At 47.0% G+C, this 23,320-nt stretch overlaps 1 protein-coding gene and 1 non-coding gene across 3 annotated transcripts in view; one reads left to right on the forward strand and one right to left on the reverse strand.

Annotated features, from left to right (window-relative positions):
* Nucleotides 1–8,393: 8,393 nt before the first annotated feature.
* Nucleotides 8,394–23,320, forward strand: part of SP1 (Sp1 transcription factor) — a 30,747-nt gene continuing 15,820 nt past the window's right edge. The window contains exons 1-3 of one of the 2 annotated variants that reach the window (XM_039472410.2): nt 8,394–8,513; nt 10,187–10,344; nt 10,644–12,156. In XM_039472410.2, coding sequence (XP_039328344.1) covers nt 8,507–8,513; nt 10,187–10,344; nt 10,644–12,156 — 1,678 coding nt within the window. In that variant the 5' untranslated portion in view covers nt 8,394–8,506. The remainder of the gene's footprint in view (nt 8,514–10,186; nt 10,345–10,643; nt 12,157–23,320) is intronic. The other variant, XM_074402683.1, reaches the window with a different exon arrangement.
* On the reverse strand, nt 21,832–21,938 carry LOC120365109 (U6 spliceosomal RNA). The gene has a single exon (XR_005580128.1). It is a non-coding gene; the product is annotated as a U6 spliceosomal RNA (small nuclear RNA).

Raw genomic sequence — 23,320 nt, forward strand, 5'->3', positions numbered from 1 at the left:
GGAGAATTGCCTGAACCCAGGAGGCGGAGGTTGCGGTGAGCCGAGATCGTGCCATTGCACTCCAGCCTGGGTAACAAGATCGAAACTCTGTCTCAAAAAAAAAAAAAAAAGCCGGGCACGGTGGCTCAAGCCTGTAATCCCAGCACTTTGGGAGGCCGAGGCGGGTGGATCACGAGGTCGAGAGATCGAGACCATCCTGGTCAACATGGTGAAACCCCGTCTCTACTAAAAATACTAAAAATTAGCTGGGCATGGTGGTGCGTGCCTGTAATCCCAGCTACTCAGGAGGCTGAGGCAGGAGAATTGCTTGAACCCAGGAGGCGGAGGTTGCGGTGAGCCGAGATCGCGCCATTGCACTCCAGCCTGGGTAACAAGAGCGAAACTCCGTCTCAAAAAAAAAAAAAAAAAAAAAAAAAAAAAAAAAAAAAAGAAGGAAAAAAAAAGTTTAAAAAAAAAAAAGCACATGGATTGCGAAACTTCCAGTCTCTCAGCAATTTCTCTTCCTCTTCCTCACCATGCATCCAGCTACTGTTGGTTTTATTTGGTAAAGGATCTTCCTGCTCCAGAGACCCTCAAATGGGTTTACTGGCAGGGAATATTCCAAAAAGTTGAGCCAGAGTTCAGCTGCAACATTAATTAAATTGTGTTCCTGACCATGCCTCCCAATCCTCACACAAAAACTCTCATTTTATCCCCAGCCTTTCTCATCCAGGGCCTTCAAGACCACCAGAACCACAGACTCTGCAGAACTGAATTAATACCTTCCTAGTATGACTAGGTGCAGCTTAGACACGGATGAATCATAATGCTTCTCAGATAAGGAAACAAAGACTCGGCAAAAGTACAGAATGAGTCATTTTAAATAATGTTAATATAAAGAATATCAGCAGGGCGAGGTGGCTCACGCCTGTAATCCCAGCACTGGGAGGCCGAGGTAGGCAGATCACCTGAGGTCGGGAGTTGGAGACCAGCCCGACCAACATGGAAAACCCCTTCTCTACTAAAAATAAAAAATTAGCCAGGCATGGTGTCATATGCCTCTAATCCCAGCTACTCAGGAGGCCAAGGCACGAGAATCGCTTGAACTCAGGAAACGGGGGTCGTGGTGAGCCGAGATTGCACCATTGCACTCCAGCCTGGGCAATGGTGCCAGACAAGAGCCAAACTCTGTCTCAAAAAAAAAGAAAAGCAAAAAGAATATTAGCAGGCAGTTAGCAGCAGCCAGACCTGAATTCCTCACAAGCTCTGGGTTTACCAACTGGAAAGAAGCCCGTCTTGTTTCAGTTTCTTTTTAGATCAATTTTTTGCCTTTCTAGGGCTCCTTAAAGGACTTTGGGGGATGTATGTGATGTTCCATCCAGCTTCTATAGTCCTAATTGCAGGGAATGAGCTTAGTCTGCTTATCACAAGCTTGTGATGTGAAAAGTCTAGGCTTGTTTTCTTATTCAGAGAGGTGAAAAGTAGGAATTTAGAAGACTGCAGGACTTTACTTTTGTCAAAAGACTCTTTTTTTTCTAGGCTCCTTTATCCTAGAGTAGGCAGGAAAGGTAAAAGAAATTTCAGTTAGTCCATTTTGTACTTAGCTGTAGTTGAGAGTTTACTGCGAGGGAACATTAAAATGACCTTGTAAAAGGAGGGCTTTAACCTGTGTATTATATTTTCTAAAATATTCTTTTATTTTATTTTAGTCATTTATTTGTTTGTTTGTTTTAAAGATGAGGTTTCACCATGTTGGTCAGGCTGGTCTTGAACTCCTGACCTCAGGTGATCCACCCGCCTTGGCCTCCAAAGTGCTAGGATTACAAGTGTGAGCCACCACACCCAGCCAAATGTTCTTTTATTTTTTTGAGATGGAGTCTCACTCTGTAACCAGATCTTGTCTCAACAAAACATCAAAAAGTTAACCAGTACAGTGGCTCACACCTGCAATCCCAGCAGTTTTGGAGGCTGAGGCGGGCAGATCACCTCAGGTCAGGAGTTCAAGATCAGCCTGGCCAATGTGGTGAAACCCCGTCTTTACTAAAAATACAAAAAATTGGCCAGGCACGGTCATGGGCACCTGTAATCCCAGCTACTTGGGATGCTGAGGTAGAGATAATTGCTTGAATGGGAGAGGCAGAGGTTGCAATGAGCCAAAATCACGCCACTGTCTTCTGGCCTGGGCAACGGAGCAAGACTCCGTCTCAAAAAAAAAAAAAAAAAAAAAAAAAAAGTGGCTGGGCTCGGTGGCTCATCCTGTAATCCCAGCACTTTGGAGGCTGGTTTGGGTGGATCACATGAGGTCAGGAGTTCGAGACCAGCCTGGCCAACATGGAGCAACCCGATCACTACTAAAAATATAAAATTAACGAGGCATGGTGGCATATGCCCGTAAACCCAGCTACTTGGGAGGCTGAGGCAAGAAAATCACTTGAACGGGAGATGCAGTGATAGGCAGGGGATGTGATGAACCAAGATCACGCCATTGTACTCCAGCCTGGGCAACAAGAGTGAAACACCATCCCCAAAAAGAAAAAAATTAACCAGGTGGTGTGTGCCTGTGACCCCAGCTACTCTGGAGGCTGAGCGGGGAGGATGCCCTTGAGTCAGGGAGGTCAAAGCTGCAGTAAGCTGTGATTCCCACCACTGCACTCCAGCCTGGGTGAGAGTGAGACCCTGTTTCAAAAAACAAACAAAAAACAAAAAAAATGGCTGAGCAACAGTGGCTAAAGCCTGTAATCCCAGCATTTGGGAGGCAGAGCCAGGCAGATCAGGAGGTTAAGAGATCGAGATTGTCCTGGCCAACGTGGTGAAACCTTGTCTCTACTAAAAATACAAAAATTAGCTGGTCATGGTGGCATGTGTCTGTAGTCCCAGCCACTCTGGAGACTGAGGCAGGAGAATCACTTAAATCCAAGAGGCGGAAGTTGCAGTGAGCCCAGATCTCGCCACTGCACTCCAACCTGGTGATAGAGCGAGACTCTGCCTTAAAATAAATAAATAAATAAACAAAATAATTTGGTAGCCCAGGAGGACAGGCTGAGTGAACTTTGGTTATAAAGTTCTGGGTTTTAGCTGGGTGTGGTGGCTCACGGCTGTAATATCAGTACTTTTTTTTTTCCTGAGACCGAGTCTTGCTTGCTCTGTCCCCCAAGCTGCAGTGCAGTGGCACAATCTCAGCTCACTGCAACCTCCGCCTCCCGGATTCAAGCAGTTTGCCTGCCTCAGCCTCCTGAGTAGCTAGGATCACAGGCATGCACCGCCATCATGCCCGGCTAATTTTTTTTTTTTTTTTTTTTGAGACGGAGTTTCGCTCTTGTTACCTAGGCTGGAGTGCAATGGCACGATCTCGGCTCACCGCAACCTCCGCCTCCTGGGCTCAGGCAATTCTCCTGCCTCAGCCTCCTAAGTAGCTGGGATTACAGGCACGCGCCACCACGCCCAGCTAGTTTTTTGTATTTTTAGTAGAGATGGGGTTTCACCATGTTGACCAGGATGGTCTCGATCTCTCGACCTCGTGATCCACCCGCCTCAGCCTCCCAAAGTGCTGGGATTACAGGTTTGAGCCACCGCGCCCGGCCTAATTTTTGTATTTTTAGTAGAGACAGGGTTTTGCCCTGTTGACCAGGGTGGTCTCCAATATCTGACTTTGTGATCCACTTGCCTCGGCTTCCCAAAGTGCTGGGATGACAGGCATGAGCCACTGTGCCCGGCCTACATTTTTTTTTTTTTTTTTGAGAAGAGTCTGTCACCCACTGGAACTCCTGAGCTCAAGCTATCCTTCCACCTTGGTTTCTGAAAGTGCTGTGATGTATCACTTTCAGTTTTCCTAGGAGACCCAAGAAAGCATAAATTTTAGGGGGGCACTTCAACAAAGAATAAAGTAAAGGGCAAGAGAATGCAGTGGACAGTAGTAATGGCTGATGAGCCCGAATGTGTGCAGGGCAGATCACTAAAAGCACTGACTGCCATGCTGGAACATTTTACCACTTGGTACATATGAGGCTTGCCATATCATAGCCAAACACAATTCATGTTCATACAAGTTGTTTTGAAGTCAAATAACCATCATATGACTGCATTTTTTTTTTTTTAATAAAGATGGTTTTCGGCTGGGCATAGTGGCTCATGCCTGTAATCCAAGCACTTCGGAGGCCAAGGCGGCTGGATCACCTGAGGTCGGGAGTTCAACACCAGCCTGACCAACATGGTGAAACCCATCTTTTTGTTTTTTTTTTTTTTTTTTTAAATAAAAAGATGGAGTTTCACCATGTTGGTCAGGCTGGTCTTGAACTCCCGACCTCAGGTGAATCGCCCACCTTGGCCTCCGAAGTGCTTGGATTACAAGCGTGAGCCACCATGCCCGGCCCATATGATCACATTTTAAAAATTTCTTTTTAGAAGTTTTCTCTTTGTCTTGAGACAAAGTATTGCTCTGTCGCCAGACTGGAATGCAGTGGCGGGATATGGGCTCACTGCAACCTCAGCCTCCTGGGTTCAAGCAATTCTCCTGCCTCAGCCTCCCTAGTAGCTGGGACTAAACAGAAGAGTCATAATTTTTTTTTTTTTTTTTTTTTGAGACGGAGTTTCCCTCTTGTTACCCAGGCTGGAGTGCAATGGCGCGATCTCGGCTCACCGCAACCTCCGCCTCCTGGGCTCAGGCAATTCTCCTGCCTCAGCCTCCTGAGTAGCTGGGATTACAGGCACGTGCCACCATGCCCAGCTAATTTTTTGTATTTTTAGTAGAGACGGGGTTTCACAATGTTGACCAGTATGGTCTCGATCTCTTGACCTTGTGATCCACCCGCCTCAGCCTCCCAAAGTGCTGGGATTACAGGCTTGAGCCAACGCGCCCGGCCAAAGAGTCATAATTTAACCAAAGTATTTGAGCCTCAGTTTTCTCATCTGTAAAAGGGGACAACTATCTCTTAAATTGATAGAAAGAATTAATTTAGACAAATAAGTGAAATGTTTAGAATACTCCTCCACAGTGTTAGTTTCTCTCCCTACCCCCAAGCAAGTTTAGGTGTGTGTTCATAGTTGCTGAATGCAGTAAACAGCTATTAGAATCTCCAGAGCTTTGTTTACAAAAATGAGTAATGCAGATTCTTCCTTCCAGGAAATTTCTCCCTTTCTGGAAGTTTCTTTTCTCCAGTTTCTTCTCTTGTTTTTTAAAATTCGTTTTTTGAGACCAAATCTTGCTCTTTCGCCCAGGCTGGAGTGCAATGGCGTGATCTTGGCTCACCACAACCTCCGCCTCATGGGCTCAGGCCATTCTCCTGCCTCAGCCTCCTGAGTAGCTGGGATTACAGGCACGTGCCACCATGCCTAGCTAATTTTTTGTAGAGACGGGGTTTCACCATGTTGACCAGGATGGTCTCGATCTCTTGACCTTGTGATCCACCCACCTGGGCCTCCCAAAGTGCTGGGATTACAGGCTTGAGCCACCGCGCCCGGTGCAATTTTGTACTTTCAGTAGAGATAGTGTTTCTCCATGTTGGTCAGGCTGATCTGGAACTCCCGACCTCAGGTCATCTGCCCGCCTCAGGCGCTGAAAGTGCTGGGTTTAGAAGCCTGAGCCACCACGCCCTTCGCTCTTGTTACCCAGGCTGGAGTGCAATGGCGCGATCTCGGCTCACCGCAACCTCCGCCTCCTGGGTTCAGGCAATTCTCCTGCCTCAGCCTCCTGAGTAGCTGGGATTACAGGCACGCACCACCATGCCCAGCTATTTTTTTTGTATTTTTAGTAGAGACGGGGTTTCACCATGTTGACCAGGATGGTCTCGATCTCTTGACCTTGTGATCCACCCGCCTCGGCCTCCCAAAGTGCTGGGATTACAGGCTTGAGCCACCGCGCCTGGCCGGACATTATGTTTTAAGAAACCTTGAGATAGTGAGTGAGAGATGCAATTAATTGTTTTATAATCTGATAATTTTTTGTTTGTTTTTTTGAGACGGAGTTTCACTCTTGTTACCCAGGCTGGAATGCAATGGCGCGATCTCGGCTCACTGCAACCTCTGCCTCCTGGGTTCAGGCAATTCTCCTGCCTCAGCCTCCTGAGTAGCTGGGATTACAGGCACGCGTCACCATGCCTAGCTAATTTTTTGTATTTTTAGTAGAGACGGGGTTTCACCATGTTGACCAGGATCGTCTCGATTTCTTGACCTCGTGATCCGCCCGCTTCGGCCTCCCAAAGTGCTGGGATTACAGGTTTGAGCCACCGCGCCCGGCTGGTCTCGATCTCTTGACCTCGTGATCCACCCGCCTCGGCCTCCCAAAGTGCTGGGATTACAGGTGTGAGCCACCGTGCCCGGCCCTAATCTGATAAATTTTATAAGAGGTATATAATAAGATGATACCTCATGAGCTGTCCTAGGAGTAAGGGCAGATTGTTTTTGTTTTTGTTTTTGTTTTGAGCTAGACAGTAAAAATCAAAAAGCATTTACTTATTAGAGACAGTGTATCACTCTGTCATCCAGGCTGTAGTGTAGTGCCACTATCTCAGCTCACTGCAGCCTCAACCTCTTGGGTTCAAGTGATCCTCCCACCCCAGCCTCCAGTATAGCTGGGACTACTGGCACACATCACCAGGCCTGGCTAATTTTTGTATTTTTTTGTAGAGATGGGGTTTCACCATGTTGCTCAGCCTGTGGACTAAAGCCATCAGCCCGCCTCGGCCTCCCATAGTGCTGGGATTATAGGCTTGAGCCACTGCACCGGGCAGCATTGTTTAATTGAGTGAAGAAATTATAGAAAACTTTTTGAGGAACTATTCTGGGTTGGAAGGTAACACTGCAACTCACTTGCTTTGTGACCTTGGGTAAGTTACTTTTCAGCCTAAATGTCTTCACTTAGAAAAAAACGTAATGTAGCTAATACTTAATAAAATCTTCCTTATAAGGATGACACGGAATACCAACTGCTTCCTTGGCTTAGGCACCTAACACGGTAGGCAGTCAGCAATCGCTTCACCTTTTTCAGGTCCTGTCTAAAGCAGCAGAGACCTTGGTTCCTACCTTCAAAGGGCTTAACATATTTTAGGAGAATTCAGATTTTAAAACATAAAAACATATAAACAAGTGACAACATAAAAAGATTACTAAAGGACATGACCTCATCGTGTCATTGACAAGTTATCAAGGCCGGCTCCACCAAAACAAGGATGCAAGAGGAGGCCGGAAATCCAGGTGCCTGCGGTAAAGTTTCTTAACCTTCGTGATTGCAAAAAGCAGGAGCTCAGCTAACTCGCTTTATGCACAGGCGGTATCCACTATTAAGGGGGAAAAATGGAAGTGACTTATTTCCACCTTAGCCTCAAAGCTCTTGAAAAGTTAACCAGCCTTAAGTGGTTACCGCCTTTGTCTGGGGGAAGTTAATAAAATGGTGTTTTCTCGACTCTTACTGAGACTCTGCATGTTGGTCAGCTCAGTATTTATTTGATGAGCGCTGTCCCCAGATCTGGTCCCGCCTGCACCAGCAAGGCTTGCGGCGAGATTGATGCATCCGCCCGCCCCGGGAAGGGGTAAAATTTGAGAGATGCTTTATTCATAGGGACAGTCAAATGAAGACTCAAGCAAGTCCTGGTGTAGAGACAGAACTGCGCGCCGAATGCCTTGGCTCCAACACCTGTTGAGCTGCAGGGCTCCGCTAAAGCGTCCCACTAAATAACTGCAACGACATCCCCCGAAGAGGGCCAATATGGCGACGGTCTCCTCTTGGCACAGCCCTCTTCCCTCCCTCATGATGGGTGGCTCCCGTAACTCCCATTGGCCAACTGGGAGGCGGTGCCAGGCTTACTTCGTCCCCCCATTGGATTGAATAACTGAGGGAGCCGCCAATTCTCCTCTGCCCACTCCAAGTTTCCGCCCTTAGAGCGAATTCGGCGTTTAATTGGCTTTTAGTTCACGTCAATATGCGTCCTTTCCTGTCTCTTTTCGGTCTTAATCCAATGATAACTTCCCTGGCTGCCCGCCTGACTTCTGATTGGTTTTAATCAGCTTCCTGCCTACTTCTTACCGCTCCTCCCACTAGGATTTTGCCCAAGAACATCCCGGATTCTGGTTGGCCGTTGTTCTGTCATTCCTATCAAAGTTTTCCCTATCCCTACGTCTTAGGGAGCCCGCCTGCCGGTTGACTGGTTTTTTTTCAAGCCAATCACTTTCAGTTCCCGCCCATCTTCACTTCCTGCATCCTTCATTGGCTTTTAACACTGAGAGGGCGGTCTTTTTGGGAGGACACCGGGCACGCAACTTAGTCATATACGCCTTAGAGAGCAAGCTTTTCTTGCCATTGGATTATCTCACAGTCTTTCTTCTGCAAGTCCCTCCTTTCCCCCTCCCTCATTGGGCGGGGCAGCAGCGAAGGGGCGGAGCCTAGGTTGGGCTTGTGGCGCGCTGCTCCCTCCTCCTTACCCCCCCCCTCCCTGTCCGGTCCGGGTTCGCTTGCCTCGTCAGCGTCCGCGTTTTTCCCGGCCCCCCCCAACCCCCCCGAACAGGACCCCCTTGAGCTTGTCCCTCAGCTGCCACCATGAGCGGTAAGGATGAGTCCACTCCAAGCTTAGGGGTGGGAGGGGAATGAGGGGGCGCGCGCGAGGGCCGACCGGGCGATCCCCGCCGTGAGGGGGGGCGGGCGGGAGGCGGCGGCGGCGGCCTAGGTCCCGCCCGGGGCGGAGGGAAGGGAGGGAGACGGGGCAGTGACGGGGCCTCCGAGGAGGAGGGGGATGGGCCGCCCGCCCCGGGGGAGGGGGCAGCGTGGCCTCGCCCGCCCCCTGCCCGCCCCGGCCACGGGGGACGGGCCTTAACCCCCACTATTCGGCCGCCAGCCTGAGGCTCCTCCCGCCGGGGGCTGGAGCCGCGGGGGCGGCCCGAGCAGTGAAGGCCCCGCCCGGGCCAACCGCTTGCCTGGTCCGCCCCTGCTCCAAGGCCCTCCTCCCCCCACTTTCCGTAGATTTCCCTTCCCCCTCCACCGTCCCGCCCTTTCCACGCCCCTCACCCCGAAACCGCCCTTTCCCTCAGGGCCCGCCCTCCGCCCCGAAACCTCCTGATTACTAACCCGTAGACCCCTGTAGTCCCTTATCAGTATTCACAAATGCTTTCCTACTCGCACTTTTTACTTCTTTTTTCTCCCTTTCCCTTCTCCTCTTGTTACTTTTCACACTTGGATTTTTCTTTCTCCATCTCTTTTTTTTTTTTTTTGGAGATGGAGTTTCGCTCTTGTTTCCCAGGCTGGAGTGCAATGGCGCGATCAGGGCTCACTGCAACCTCAGCCTCCCAGGTTCAAGTGATTCTCCTGCCTCAGCCTCCGGAGTAGCTGAGGTTACAGGCATGCACCACCACGCCCGGCTAATTTGTATATTTAGTAGAGACAGGGGTTCTCCATGTTGGTCAGGCTGGTCTTGAACTCTCGACCTCAGGTGATCTGCCTGCCTCGGCCTCCCAAAGTGCTGGGATTACAGGCGCGAGCCGTTGTGCCCGGCCTCTCCATCTCGTTTAACCTTAATTTTAGCAAGCTTTCCATCCACCCACATGTTTTTTGCCTTACCTGTTCTTTTCTTTTGTTTCCCCCAGGATACTTTTTCTCAGTTTGAAACTCTTTCTTGCTTTTTTTTTTTTTTTTTTTTTTTTTGAGACGGAGTTTCGCCCTTGTTACCCAGGCTGGAGTGCAATGGCGTGATCTCGGCTCACCGCAACCTCCACCTCCTGGGCTCAGGCAATTCTCCTGCCTCAGCCTCCTGAGTAGCTGGGATTACAGGCACGCGCCACCATGCCCAGCTAGTTTTTTGTATTTTTAGTAGAGACGGGGTTTCACCATGTTGACCAGGATGGTCTCGATCTCTCGACCTCGTGATCCACCCGCCTCGGCCTCCCAAAGTGCTGGGATTACAGGCTTGAGCCACTGCGCCCGGCTTGAAACTCTTTCAACATGCCCACCGTTCTTCACGTTTCCTATCCCCAAAACACTTTTTGAATGTTTTCTTAGTTTAATTTTGTGCAAGGGAGAATCGAGGCCCACTTTTGGCACCATTGAGCTTATTTCATGTCTTGTGTGCCCTGCAGCTCCCCTCTGTCCTCTAATCCATTTTCTTTATACTGGCGCCTTTCGCCTTCCTGTTAGTCATTGCTGTTTCATCATAGACTCCTTTTATCCTTCTTACTTCGCTTCTTTTCTTCCCTCAAGTTTAAGTTGCTCGTTTTTTAATTCTTTCAGACCAAGATCACTCCATGGATGAAATGACAGCTGTGGTGAAGATTGAGAAAGGAGTTGGTGGCAATAATGGGGGCAATGGTAATGGTGGTGGTGCCTTTTCACAGGCTCGCAGCAGCAGCACAGGCAGTAGCAGCAGCAGTGGAGGAGGAGGAGGGCAGGTAAGTGATCATCACAGAGTGGGGAAGGTGTTGAGAGGATGTAAATATCCTTAGATAGTTGCCTTACTCTTCACAGAAAGCTGTTTAGGGAGGGACTAAATCATTTTATATGTAAGGAAGTAAGCACAGAGATTGGAGATCCCCAAAGACAGGAGTTTCAGCAATACAGATAGGTCAGCTTTTTGTTTCTGTTTTTTGCTCCTTGTCTGCACTACGTTGCTGTTTATTTGTTGTATACTGCCCCCTAGGCTGGCAGCTGGGTGTCACTAACTCCTTTCCTCTCCCTTATTTTCGGCCAGGAGTCCCAGCCATCCCCTTTGGCTCTGCTGGCAGCAACTTGCAGCAGAATTGAGTCACCCAATGAGAACAGCAACAACTCCCAGGGCCCAAGTCAGTCAGGGGGAACAGGTGAGCTTGACCTCACAGCCACACAACTTTCACAGGGTGCCAATGGCTGGCAGATCATCTCTTCCTCCTCTGGGGCTACCCCTACCTCAAAGGAACAGAGTGGCAACAGTACCAATGGCAGCAATGGCAATGAATCGTCTAAGAATCGCACAGTCTCTGGTGGGCAGTATGTTGTGGCTGCCACTCCCAACTTACAGAACCAGCAAGTTCTGACAGGACTACCTGGAGTGATGCCTAACATTCAATATCAAGTAATCCCACAGTTCCAGACCGTTGATGGGCAGCAGCTGCAATTTGCTACCACTGGGACCCAAGTGCAGCAGGATGGTTCTGGTCAAATACAGATCATACCAGGTGCAAACCAACAGATTATCACAAATCGAGGAAGTGGAGGCAACATTATTGCTGCTATGCCAAACCTACTCCAGCAGGCTGTCCCCCTCCAAGGCCTAGCTAATAATGTACTCTCAGGACAGACTCAGTATGTGACCAATGTACCAGTGGCCCTGAATGGGAACATCACCTTGCTACCTGTCAACAGCGTTTCTGCAGCTACCTTGACTCCCAGCTCTCAGGCAGTCACGATCAGCAGCTCTGGGTCCCAGGAGAGTGGCTCACAGCCTGTCACCTCAGGGACTACCATCAGTTCTGCCAGCTTGGTGTCATCACAAGCCAGTTCCAGCTCCTTTTTCACCAATGCCAATAGCTACTCAACTACTACTACCACCAGCAACATGGGAATTATGAACTTTGCTCCCAGTGGATCATCAGGGACCAACTCTCAAGGCCAGACACCCCAGAGGGTCAGTGGGCTGCAGGGGTCTGATGCTCTGAACATCCAGCAAAACCAGACATCTGGAGGCTCACTGCAAGCAGGTCAGCAAAAAGAAGGAGAGCAAAACCAGCAGACACAGCAGCAACAAATTCTTATCCAGCCTCAGTTAGTTCAAGGGGGACAGGCCCTCCAGGCCCTCCAAGCTGCACCATTATCAGGGCAGACCTTTACAACTCAAGCTATCTCACAGGAAACCCTCCAGAACCTCCAGCTTCAGGCTGTTCCAAACTCTGGTCCCATTATCATCCGGGCACCGACAGTGGGGCCCAATGGACAGGTCAGTTGGCAGACTCTGCAGCTGCAGAACCTCCAAGTTCAGAACCCACAAGCTCAGACAATCACCTTAGCCCCAATGCAGGGTGTTTCCTTGGGGCAGACCAGCAGCAGCAACACCACTCTCACACCCATTGCCTCAGCTGCTTCCATTCCTGCCGGCACAGTCACTGTGAATGCTGCTCAACTCTCCTCCATGCCAGGCCTCCAGACCATTAACCTCAGTGCATTGGGTACTTCAGGAATCCACGTGCACCCGATTCAAAGCTTGCCGTTGGCTATAGCAAATGCCCCAGGTAAGATTTCCAATCTTTTGCATTTGTTGGAAAGTAACCCTAGCATCTTAGCTGAAACTTAAGTTTAAAGAAGGGAATAGAGCCTTTTGAGATAACACTTTCTTGAGAGCTAGTCATTTAGGCAAATAAATTAGAAATACAGATTCTGTTATAAAGTAATTTGGAACTGAAGTAAAGGAAACTTCTCCAGTTTGATGAGAAAGGAGCACTTCTGAGCAATACTCTGGAGTCTGTGTACTACTCGCTGTTTTTGGTGCTGCAAAATAAGGGTTGACAAACTTTTTCTGTAAAGGGCAAGATAGTAATATTTTAGGCATTGTGGCCCACATGTCACATTTTCTCCCCCCGCCCCCACACACACCTTTTTTTTTTTTTGGCGACAGTCTCACTCTGTCACCCAGGCTGGAGTGCAGTGACTCGATCTCGGCTGACTACAACCTCCATCTCCCGAGGTTCAAGCAAATCTCCTGCCTTAGCCTCCTGAGTAGCTGGGATTATAGGCACCCGCCACTATGCCTGACTAATTTTTTGTATTTTTTGCTAGAGACCAGGTTTCACCCTGTTGGCCAGGCTGGTCTTGAACTCCTGACCAAATGATCTGCCTGCCTCAGCCTCCCAAAGGGCTGGGATTACAAGTGTGAGCCACCAAGCCCGGCCTCCGCACCCCTTTAAAAACGTAAAACCGACAGGGGGCGGGGTGGGGAGGTTGTAGTGAGCCTAGATCCTGCCGTCCCACTCCAGCCTGGTAAACAAGAGCAGAACTCTGTCTCAGAAAAAAAATAGATAAATAAAAATGTAAAACCATTCTTAGCTCTAAGGCCTTCTTTGGCCTGTGGGCCAACTCCTGATAGGATAAAAATTGATTATGGGTGGGGCGTGGTGGCTCACACCTGTAATTCAAGCACTTTGAGAAGATAGGTGGGTGGCTTGAGTTCAGTTCGAGACCAGCCTGAGCAACATGGTGAAACCCCCGTCTCCAACAAAAATACAAAAATTGGCCAGGTATGGCACATGCATATAGTCCCAGCTGCTCTGGAGGCTGAGGCTACTCCGGAGGTTGCAGTGAGCCAAGATTGTGCCACTGTACTCTAGCCTGGGCGACAAAGCAAGACTGTTAAAAAAAAAAAACCACAAAAATTAGACTGGCAGCTGGGTGTGGTGGCTCACGCCTGTAATCCCAGTACTTTGGGAGGCAGAGGACAGCGGATCACCTGAGGTCAGGAGTTCAAGATTAGCTTGGCCAACCTGGTGAAACCCCTTCTCCACTAAAAATAGAAAAAATTAGCCAGGCATGGTGGCACGCACCTATAGTCCTAGCTATATGGGAGTCTGAGGCCAAGAATTGCTTGAACCTGGGAGGCAGAGGTTGCAGTGGGCTGAGGTTGTGTCACTGCACTCCAGCCTGGTCAACAAAGCAAGACCTTGTCTCAAAAAATAAAAATAGTCTAGGCATGGTGGCTCACGCCTGTAATCCCAGCACTTTGAGAGGCCCAGGCAGGTGGATCATGAAGTCAAGAAATTTGAGACCAGCCTGGCCAACATGATGAAACCCCGTCTCTACTAAAAATACAAAAATTAGCCAGATGTAGTGGTGGGCACCTGTAATCCCAGCTACTTGGGAGGCTGAGGCAGGAGAATCGCTTGAACCCAGTAAGCCGATATCCGCCACTCCACCCCAGCCTGAGTGACACAGTGAGACCCCATCTCTAAATAAATAAAATTAATAAAATTTGATTATGAACTTGACCTGTTTGTAGAACACAGATTAAATCATCAGATATTACTTGTGAACTGTAACTCCTAATTGAAGGGAAAACGATGTAACGGATTCAGGAATGATTTTTCAACAAAATAAGTTGCCCGGTTAATATTAACCAGAATATCTCACACTCTGAGCATGCTGGTTAATCAGGGTTTAATTTTTTTGACTCCTACTTATCTTTTTTGTTTATCTTTGGAGTCTTGCTCTGTTGCCCAGGCTGGAATGCAGTGGTTTGATCTCTGCTCACTGCAACCTCCACCTCCAGGGTTTAAGCAGTTCTCTGCCTTAGCCTCCCTAGTAGCTGGGATTACCAAGGCCACCACCATGCCCTGCTAAATTTTTTTTTTTTTTTTTTTGAGACAGAGTCTCACTCTGTCACCCAGGCTGTTGGGTGCACTGTTGGGTTACCGCAGCCTCCGCCTCCTGGGTTCAAATGATTCTCCTGCCTCAGCCGCCCAAGTACCTGGGATTACAGGTATGTGCCACCATGCCCGGCTAACCAGGCTGGAGTAAGTAGAGACGGGGTTTCACCATGTTGGTCAGGTGGGTCTTGAACTCCTGATCTTGTGATCCACCCGCCTTGGCCTCCCAAAAGTGCTGGGATTACAGGCATGAGCTCCCGCCCGCCAGCTCCTAGTTATTTTAAAAACAAAATCTCATTGCTTCCCTTCACACTAACAAATGAGTGTCCTAGGTGATTCTGATACTTCCTAGATAGAGAATAAGTTTCTAGACTGCTTTGAAAATACTATGTATGGTTAGGAAGGAAGGAGAAGGAAAGGGAATGAGGTAAGTTAGGGACTGGAATGGAGTGGAGGAGGCAGGATTGAGAAGAGTTAAGAATGAGGAGAGCAGGCCGGGTGGGGTGGCTCATGCCTATAATCCCAGCACTTTGGGAGGCCGAGACGGGTGGATCACAAGGTCAAGAGATCCAGACCATCCTGGTCAACATGGTGAAACCCCGTCTCTACTAAAAATACAAAAATTATCTGGGCATGGTGACGCATGCCTGTAGTCCCAGCTACTCGGGAGGCTGAGGCAGAATTGCTTGAACCCAGGAGGCGGAGGTTGCGGTGAGCCGAGATCATGCCACTGCACTCCAGCATGGGTAACAAGAGCAAAAACTGCGTCTCAAAAAAAAAAAAAAGAATGAGGAGAGCATCAAAGGGAATAAAAATCTGGGAAGAATATTGAATTGGTTGACCATGATGTTCAGTGTCTTTCATTTTAAACTAATGTTTCATTATTGGTTTATTTGAAATTTAAAACAGGAAACAGTTCTATGTAGACCATATCTTTTTTTTTTTTTTTTTTTTTTTCCTTTTTTGAGATGGGGTCTTGCTCTGTTGCCCAGGCTGGAGTGCAGTGGTGCAATCTCTGCTCACTGCAGCCTCCCCCTCCTTGTTCCAGTGAGTCTTCTGCCTCAGCCTCCCAAGTAGCCGGGATTACAGGTGCGTGCCACCACACCCAGCTAATTTTTGTATTTTTAGTAGAGATGGGGTTTCATTGTGTTGACCAGGCTGGTCTCGAACTCCCAACCTCAAGTGATCTGCCTGCCTTGGCCAGACTGTATAATTTTAAGTTCCACTGTATGGAGCTAATCTTTAGTAAAGCACAATAAAAAGATACATATACAGTTTTTGTTTTTTTTGTTTTGTTTTGTTTTGTTTTGTTTTGTTTTTTGAGACAGAGTTTCGCTCTTGTTACCCAGGCTGGAGTGCAATGGCGCGATCTCGGCTCACCGCAACCTCCGCCTCCTGGGTTCAGGCAATTCTCCTGCCTCAGCCTCCTGAGTAGCTGGGATTACAGGCACGCGCCACCACGCCCAGCTATTTTTTGTATTTTTAGTAGAGACGGGGTTTCACCATATTGACCAGGATGGTCTCGATCTCTTGACCTCGTGATCCACCCGCCTCGGCCTCCCAAAGTGCTGGGATTACAGGCTTGAGCCACCCCGCCCGGCCTCTTTTTTTTTTTTTTTTTTTTTTTTGAGACAGAGTTTCGCTCTTGTTACCCAGGCTGGAGTGCAATGGCGCAATCTCGGCTCACCACAACCTCCGCCTCCCGGGTTTAGGCAATTCTCCTGCCTCAGCCTCCTGAGTAGCTGGGACTACAGGTGTGCACCACCATGCCCAGCTAATTTTTGTATTTTTAGTAGAGACGGGGTTTCACCACATTGGTCAAGCCGGTCTCAAACGCCTGACCTCATGATCCGCCCGTCTCAGTCTCCCAAACTGTTGGGATTACAGACGTGAGCCACCTCGCCCGGCCCATCAGTTTGTTTATTTGCTCTTTGATTGAAGTACCCAGTTTTGCTCTTCTTCAGAGCAGACTGTGGATTAGTCCTTTTTTTTTGAGACAGAGTTTCGCTCTTCTTACTCAGGCTGGAGTGCAATGGCACGATCTCGGCTCACCGCAACCTCCGCCTCCTGGGCTCAGGCAATTCTCCTGCCTCAGCCTCCTGAGTAGCTGAAATTACAGGCACGCGCCACCACGCCCAGCTGATTTTTTGTATTTTTAGTAGAGACGGGGTTTCACCATGTTGACCAGGATGGTCTCGATTTCTCGACCTTGTGATCCACCCGCCTCAGCCTCCCAAAGTGCTGGGATTACAGGCTTGAGTCACCGCACCTGGCTTGGATTAGTCCTTTTAATAATTTGGATCCTTGCGTTTTCTTTCTTTCTTTCTTTTTTTTTTTGAGACAGAGTTTCGCTCCTGTTACCCAGGCTGGAGTGCAATGGTGCGATCTTGGCGCATCGCAACTTCTGCCTCCTGGGTTCAGGCAATTCTCCTGCCTCAGCCTCCTGAATAGCTGGGATTACAGGCACGCGCCACCATGCCCAACTAATTTTTTGTATTTTTAGTAGAGACGGGGGTTTCACCATGTTGACCAGGATGGTCTCGATCTCTTGACCTCATGATCCACCCGCCTTGGCCTCCCAAAGTGCTGGGATTACAGACTTGAGCCACCGTGCCCGGCCGGATCCTTGCGTTTTCTAAAAGGCTTATAACTTAGGCTCTAGAGAACAGTTGTGAGGCATCTCATTGCTAAATCATGCTCTGGGGAAGTCTGCCAGGGCTACCTAGTTGTTACTGATGGTCTCTGAGCTGAAGAAAATGCATGTGTTTCTATAAGGTAATAGGAGCTTAACATTCACTAATGAGAGAATGAGGCATTGACAAGCTGTTTTGTGAGAGATTGCTTCATTAATAGGGGTTTTTGAAAATCCAGGTTTCCTTCTTTCTGGCTAGTAATAATTGTACAGCATTTTTCCTCTTTAATTGATCTTTTTCCTTAATGAAAGATAATAAAATTATTTCCTGGAAGCTTAGTGCTTTTCAGTTTTTGCCTTCTGCAACAAAGTATCTTGTTTTAGCCAGGCGTGGTGGCTCACACCTTTAATGCAGAGCTTTGGGAGGTAAAGGCAGGCAGATCACTTGAGCCCAGGAGTTCAAGATCAGCCTGGGCAACATAGGGATCCGCTGTCTCTAAACAAAAAAATACAAAAATTAGCTGGGCATGGTATCACATGCCTGTAGTCCTAGCTACTTGGGAGACTGAGGTGGGAGGATCGCCTGAAACCAGGAGGCTGAAGATGCAGTGAGCTGTGATAATGCCGTAGCACTCCAGCCAGGGCAATAGCATGAGTCCCTGTCTGGGACAAAAAAAAAAAAAAAAAAAAAAGGCTCACACCTGTAATCCCAGTACTTTGGGAGGCCAAGGCAGGTGGATCATGAGGTCAAGAGATCAAGACCATCCTGGCCAACATAGTGAAACCCCGACTCTACTAAAATTACAAAAAGTTAGCTGAGCATGTTGGCGAATGCCTGTAATCCCAGCTACTTGAGAGGCTGAGGCAGGAGAATAGCTTGAACCTGGGAGGTGGAGGCAACAGTGAGCCGAGAATGCGCCATTGCACTCCAGGCTTGGGCAATGAGCAAAACTCTGTCTCAAAAAAAAAAAAAAAAACTTATCTCCACTTTGGGAGGCCGAGGCGGGTGGATCACAGGGTCAAGAGATCGAGACCATCCTGGTCCACATGGTGAAACCCCGTCTCTACTAAAAATACAAAAATCAGCTGGGCATGGTGGCGCGTGCCTGTAATCCCAGCTACTTAGGAGGCTGAGGCAGGAGAATTGCCTGAACCCAGGAGGCGGAGGTTGCGGTGAGCCGAGATCGCGCCATTGCACTCCAGCCTGGGTAACAAGAGCGAAACTCCGTCTCAAAAAAAAAAAAAAGAAAGAAAAAAAAAAAAAGTTATCTCATTTTACCACCCTTCTCTGATAGTTATTTTGCTGTAAAATATAACCTTTTTGCAATATGTTCAACTTCTTGGTGGTATGATGTAGAAAGAACATTAGATATGAAAGCATGTTGTATGATACATGTATATATCAATGTACAAAATGAGATATATTACATGATTGTGGGAGACTGCAGCTTCCTTGGTGTTCACTTAGTTTGTTTACATTTATTATTATTATTATTATTTTGAGATGGAGTTTCACTCTTCTTGCCCAGGTTGGAGTGCAATGGCACAATCTTGGCTCACTGCAACCTCCACCTCCCAGGTCCAAGTGATTCTTCTGCCTCAGCCTCCCAAGTAGCTGGAATTACAGGCACCCATGACTATACCTGGCTAATTTTTGTATTTTTACTAGAGATAGGGTTTTGCCATGTTGGCCAGGCTGGTCTAGAACTCCTGACCTCAGGTGATTCGCCTGCCTGGGCCTCCCAAAGTGCTGGGATTATAGGCGTGAGCCACCTCACCCCGCCAAAATAATTTTTTTTTTTTTTTTTGAGATAGTTTTTCTCTTGTCGCCCAGGCTGGAGTGCAGTGGCACTATCTCAACTCACTGCAACCTCTGTCAATGGGATCCAAGCAATTCTCCTGCTTCAGCCTCTCAAATAGCTGGAATTACAGGTGCTTGCCACCATACCTAGCTCATTTTTGTATTTTCAGTAGAGATGGGGATTTCACCATGTTGGCCAGGATGGTCTTGAACTCCTGGCCTCAAGTGATTTGCCTGCCGTGGCCTCCCAAAGTGGTAAGAATACAGGCATGAGCCACCACACGTAGCCTAAACCAGCCATCTTTGTGTTCCTATGTTTTTCATGGCTCTGCCCCTTGTGGGTGGTAGTGAGGAGGGACCACCAGTAAACTGAGTTTAATGTCCAGACTATGAAATTGTCTATGAACTCTTAGTTTTTTTTAAAGTCATCGATAGATTTTTTTTTTTTGAAATGGAGTCTAGCTCTGTCGCTAGAGGAGGAGTGCAGTGGTGCAATTTCAGCTCACTGCCACCTCCGACTCCCTGGTTCAAGCCATTCTCCTGCCTCAGCCTCCTGAGTAGCTGGGATTACAGGCACACGCCACCACACCCAGCTAATTTTTGTATTTTCATTATGTTGGCCAAGATGGTCTTGATCTCCTGGCCTCCCAAAGGGCTGGAATTATAAGCGTGAGCTTTTTTTTTTCTAATTGATACCCCTTCCTCTTTATCAGCACCTTTTTCTTTCATTTTCTTTCATTTCTTTATTTTATTTTGTTTTTCATTTAAAGCCTCAGATATATTGAAACTCTTGCCCCAAGTTGACGGGGAGCTGGCTTTTAAAGATTGAATTTGGATGATTTCTTGTGAGTTCTGTCTAATAAAGAGTGTAGGGCTAGGCTTTGGCAGAAGAATAGAACATATTTCCTTGATGGATATAATTCACTCACGAACCAAATTTCAGATACTAAAAATAAAAATTTCACATCTGCTGGGTTTTATTGGGGTCAGGAAAATGTCTTCTTAGAAGTTAAGTTGAATGTGATACCAGGTTTGGTTTGCCAAGGGTGTCACTAAACTTGAGGTCAGATTGCTGAGATCTAATTTGTTTAAAAGTTGTGTTTTAGACTAGTACAATTGGACATTAATGAAAAGTAAGTTTAGATGATTTAAATGTCTTAGCAGTTATAATTTTCGTGCAAAATGTCATATGAGAGAATTTTCTATTTTAAGATCTGTTATCAAATACAATATCATGTTTCTGCGTCTTTTGTCTTTACCTAGTATTATACTTGTTTCTCTTTTTAATTTAAAAAGTTTATTTTCTAGAGCCATCAGCACAGAAAGGTATATACTTGTTTTTTAGGATGTTTTGTACTTTTTTAAAGGGTTATTTTCATTTAAGTAGGAAAGATGTCATTTGAAATCTGAGTGCTTTGATTGATTTGAAAATCAGTGGCATATGAGAAGACAGTTTCAGACCCTTTCAGTTGCTCCTATTTATTCATTCCAGTGGCTTTCTGTAAATGACATCATTGTTAAATCACGTTGCCTTGTGTAATGTGGCCATTTTAGTTCTTAATTAAATAACAAGAGTACAAGAGTGCCTTCTGTTTCAGAAAAGTTTTGTATCTGTTCTATCTTCCTTTCCCTTTGTTTCATTTTGTAAAGTAGCATGTAAACATGCAACTAGTAATTTAGTTCTGCTCATTACTTGTTTCTAGTTGTTGTTTACCCACTTTGAAAATGTTTTAAAATGTAAGGTGAACATCTGTAGAAAAGCTTTATTACATAATGCTTTTTAAGTTACTTATTGGGTGTCTGTCAACATTAGTGGATGGTAGTTTTTTTCATTTTGCTATTTAATTGGAAAACAAGCACATTATTTTTCATATTTTTCACAGAAAGTGTTACAGTAGTGTTCTTTTCTTTAACATTTAGCAGTATACAGGGTCTGGTATGCTGAAGGATTACTTTAAAATATATTTGCTCACACTGTGATATGACTATATTGTTAATACTGTGCTAGATTTTAGATTCACCTTTGTTACATAATCCTGAGGTTTGGGATACAAATGATCTTGATACCCAGGTCGTGAGCATAGTACCCAGCAGTTAGTTTTTCCACCCTTGCCCCTTACCCTCCCCTATCTTGTAGTCCCCAGTGTCTATTGTTGCCATCTTTACGTCCATGAGTACCCAGTGTTTAGCTCCCACTTATGAGTGAGAACATGCGGTATTTTGTTTTCTGTTCCTGCGTTTATTCACTTAGGATAATGGCTTCCAGCTGCATCCAGACATGGATGCAAAAGGTATGACTTCATTCTTTTTTATGGCTGTCCTGAAACATGTTTCTGTAGAATGTTTTTAAGTATATCTTTGAGTTCGTTTCAAATCTGTGCTGTAATTTGGATTTGTTCTTTTGTTCCAGTGTGGTTTTTTTTTTTTTTAAATAATCCCAGAACTTTTTTTTTTTTTAATTGCATTTTAGGATTTGGGGTACATGTGAAGAACATGCAAGATTGTTGCATAGGTACACACATGGCAGTGTGATTTGCTGCCTTCCTTCCCCTCAGCTATATCTGTCATTTCTCACCATGCTATCTCTCCCCACCTCCCCATCCCCCCGTCCCTTCCCCATTTCCCCCCAACGGACCCCAGTGTGTAGTGCTCCCCTCCCCGTGTCCATGTGTTCTCATTGTTCAACACCCTCCTATGAGTGAGAAAATGCAGTATTTGATTTTCTAGTCTTGTGTCAGTTTGCTGAGAATGATGGTTTCCAGGTTCATCCATGTCCCTACAAAGGACACAAACTCATCGTTTTTGATGGCTGCGTAATATTCCATGGTGTATATGTACCACATTTTCCCTGTCCAGTCTATCATCGATGGGCATTTGGGTTGGTTCCAGGTCTTTGCTGTTGTAAACAGTGCTGCAGTGAACATTCGTGTACATGTGTCCTTATAGTAGAATGATTTATAATCCTTTGGATATATACCCAGTAATGGGATTGCTAGGTCAAATGGGATTTCTATTTTGAGGTCATTGAGGAATCGCCATACTGTCTTCCACAATGGTTGAACTAATTTACACTCCCACCAACAGCGTAAAAGTGTTCCTATTTCTCCACACCCCCTCCAAAAATATGGAACGCTTCACAAATTTTCGTGTCATCCTTGCGCAGGGGCCATGCTAATCTTCTGTGTATCGTTCCAATTTTAGTATATGTGCTGCCGAAGCGAGCACTGTTCCAATGTTTTTTGGACTCTGAATGTCTTGTGGAAATTGGGCAGTGTTACTTGTTTGACAAGTTTGGATGTGCATATCTTAACTTATTGTGAATCCTCTTCCTCACCTTTATACAAAATAAATAATTTAACTACTTTGAAGGAGGAGTTTTTTTTTTTTTTTTTGGAGACAGAGTCTCACTCTTGTTGGAATGCAGTGGCATGATCTTGGCTCACTGCAACCTCTGCCTCCCAGGTTCAAGTTCTTCTGCCTCAGCTTCCTGAGTAGCTGGGATTACAGGTACCCACTACCATGCCTGGCTAATATTTGTACTTTTAGTAGGGACAGGATTTTGCCATGTTAGCCAGGTTGGTCTTTAACTCCTGATCTCAGGTGATCTGCCCACCTCAGCCTCCCAAACTGCTGGGATTACAGATATGAGCCACCTTGCCTGGCCTTTCCCTCCACTCGAGATGGAGTTTTGTTCTTGTCACACAGGCTGGAGTGCAGTGGCATGATCTCTGCTCACTGCAACCTCCACCCCTAGTTTAGGTGATTCTCTTGCCTCAGCTTCCCAAGTACAGGCCCAGCTAATTTTTTTTTTTTTTTTTTTTTGAGATGGGGTTTCACTCTCGTTGCCCAGGCTGGAGTGCAGTGGCTCGATCTTGGCTAACTGCAGCTTCCACCTTTTGGATTCAAGCGATTCTCCTGCCGCAGCCAACCAAGTAGCTGGGATTATAGGCATGTACCACCATGCCCAGGCTAATTTTGTATTTTTTTTTTTTTTTTTTTTTTGAGACGGAGTTTCACTCTTGTTACCCAGGCTGGAGTGCAATGGCGCGATCTCGGCTCACTGCAACCTCCGCCTCCTGGGTTCAAGCAATTCTCCCGCCTCAGCCTCCTGAGTAGCTGGGATTACAGGCACGTGCCACCATGCCCAGCTAATTTTTTGTATTTTTAGTAGAGACGGGGTTTCACCATGTTGACCAGGATGGTCTCGATCTCTCGACCTCGTGATCCACCCGCCTCGGTCTCCCAAAGTGCTGGGATTACAGGCTTGAGCCACCGCGCCCGGCCCCTAATTTTGTATTTTTAGTAGAGACAGGTTTTCACCATGTTGGTCAGGTTGTTCTCAAACTCCTGACCTCAGGTGATCCACCTGACTCAACCTCCCAAAGTGCTGGGATTACAGGTGTGAGCCACTGCACCTGGCCGAATTTTAAAATATTTTTAGTAGAGACTGAGTTTCACCACATTGGCCAGGCTGGTCTCCCTGACTTAGGTGATTCGCCCACCTTGTCCTCCTAAAGTGCTAGGAATACAGGTGTGAGCACCCCCACCCCCGCCCCGTGCCTGTCTATTTTGTTGATTATTTATTTATTTTGGTGACAGGTTCTCAC

This window comes from Saimiri boliviensis, chromosome 7, assembly GCF_048565385.1.
Source record: "Saimiri boliviensis isolate mSaiBol1 chromosome 7, mSaiBol1.pri, whole genome shotgun sequence".
NCBI lineage: Eukaryota > Metazoa > Chordata > Mammalia > Primates > Cebidae > Saimiri > Saimiri boliviensis.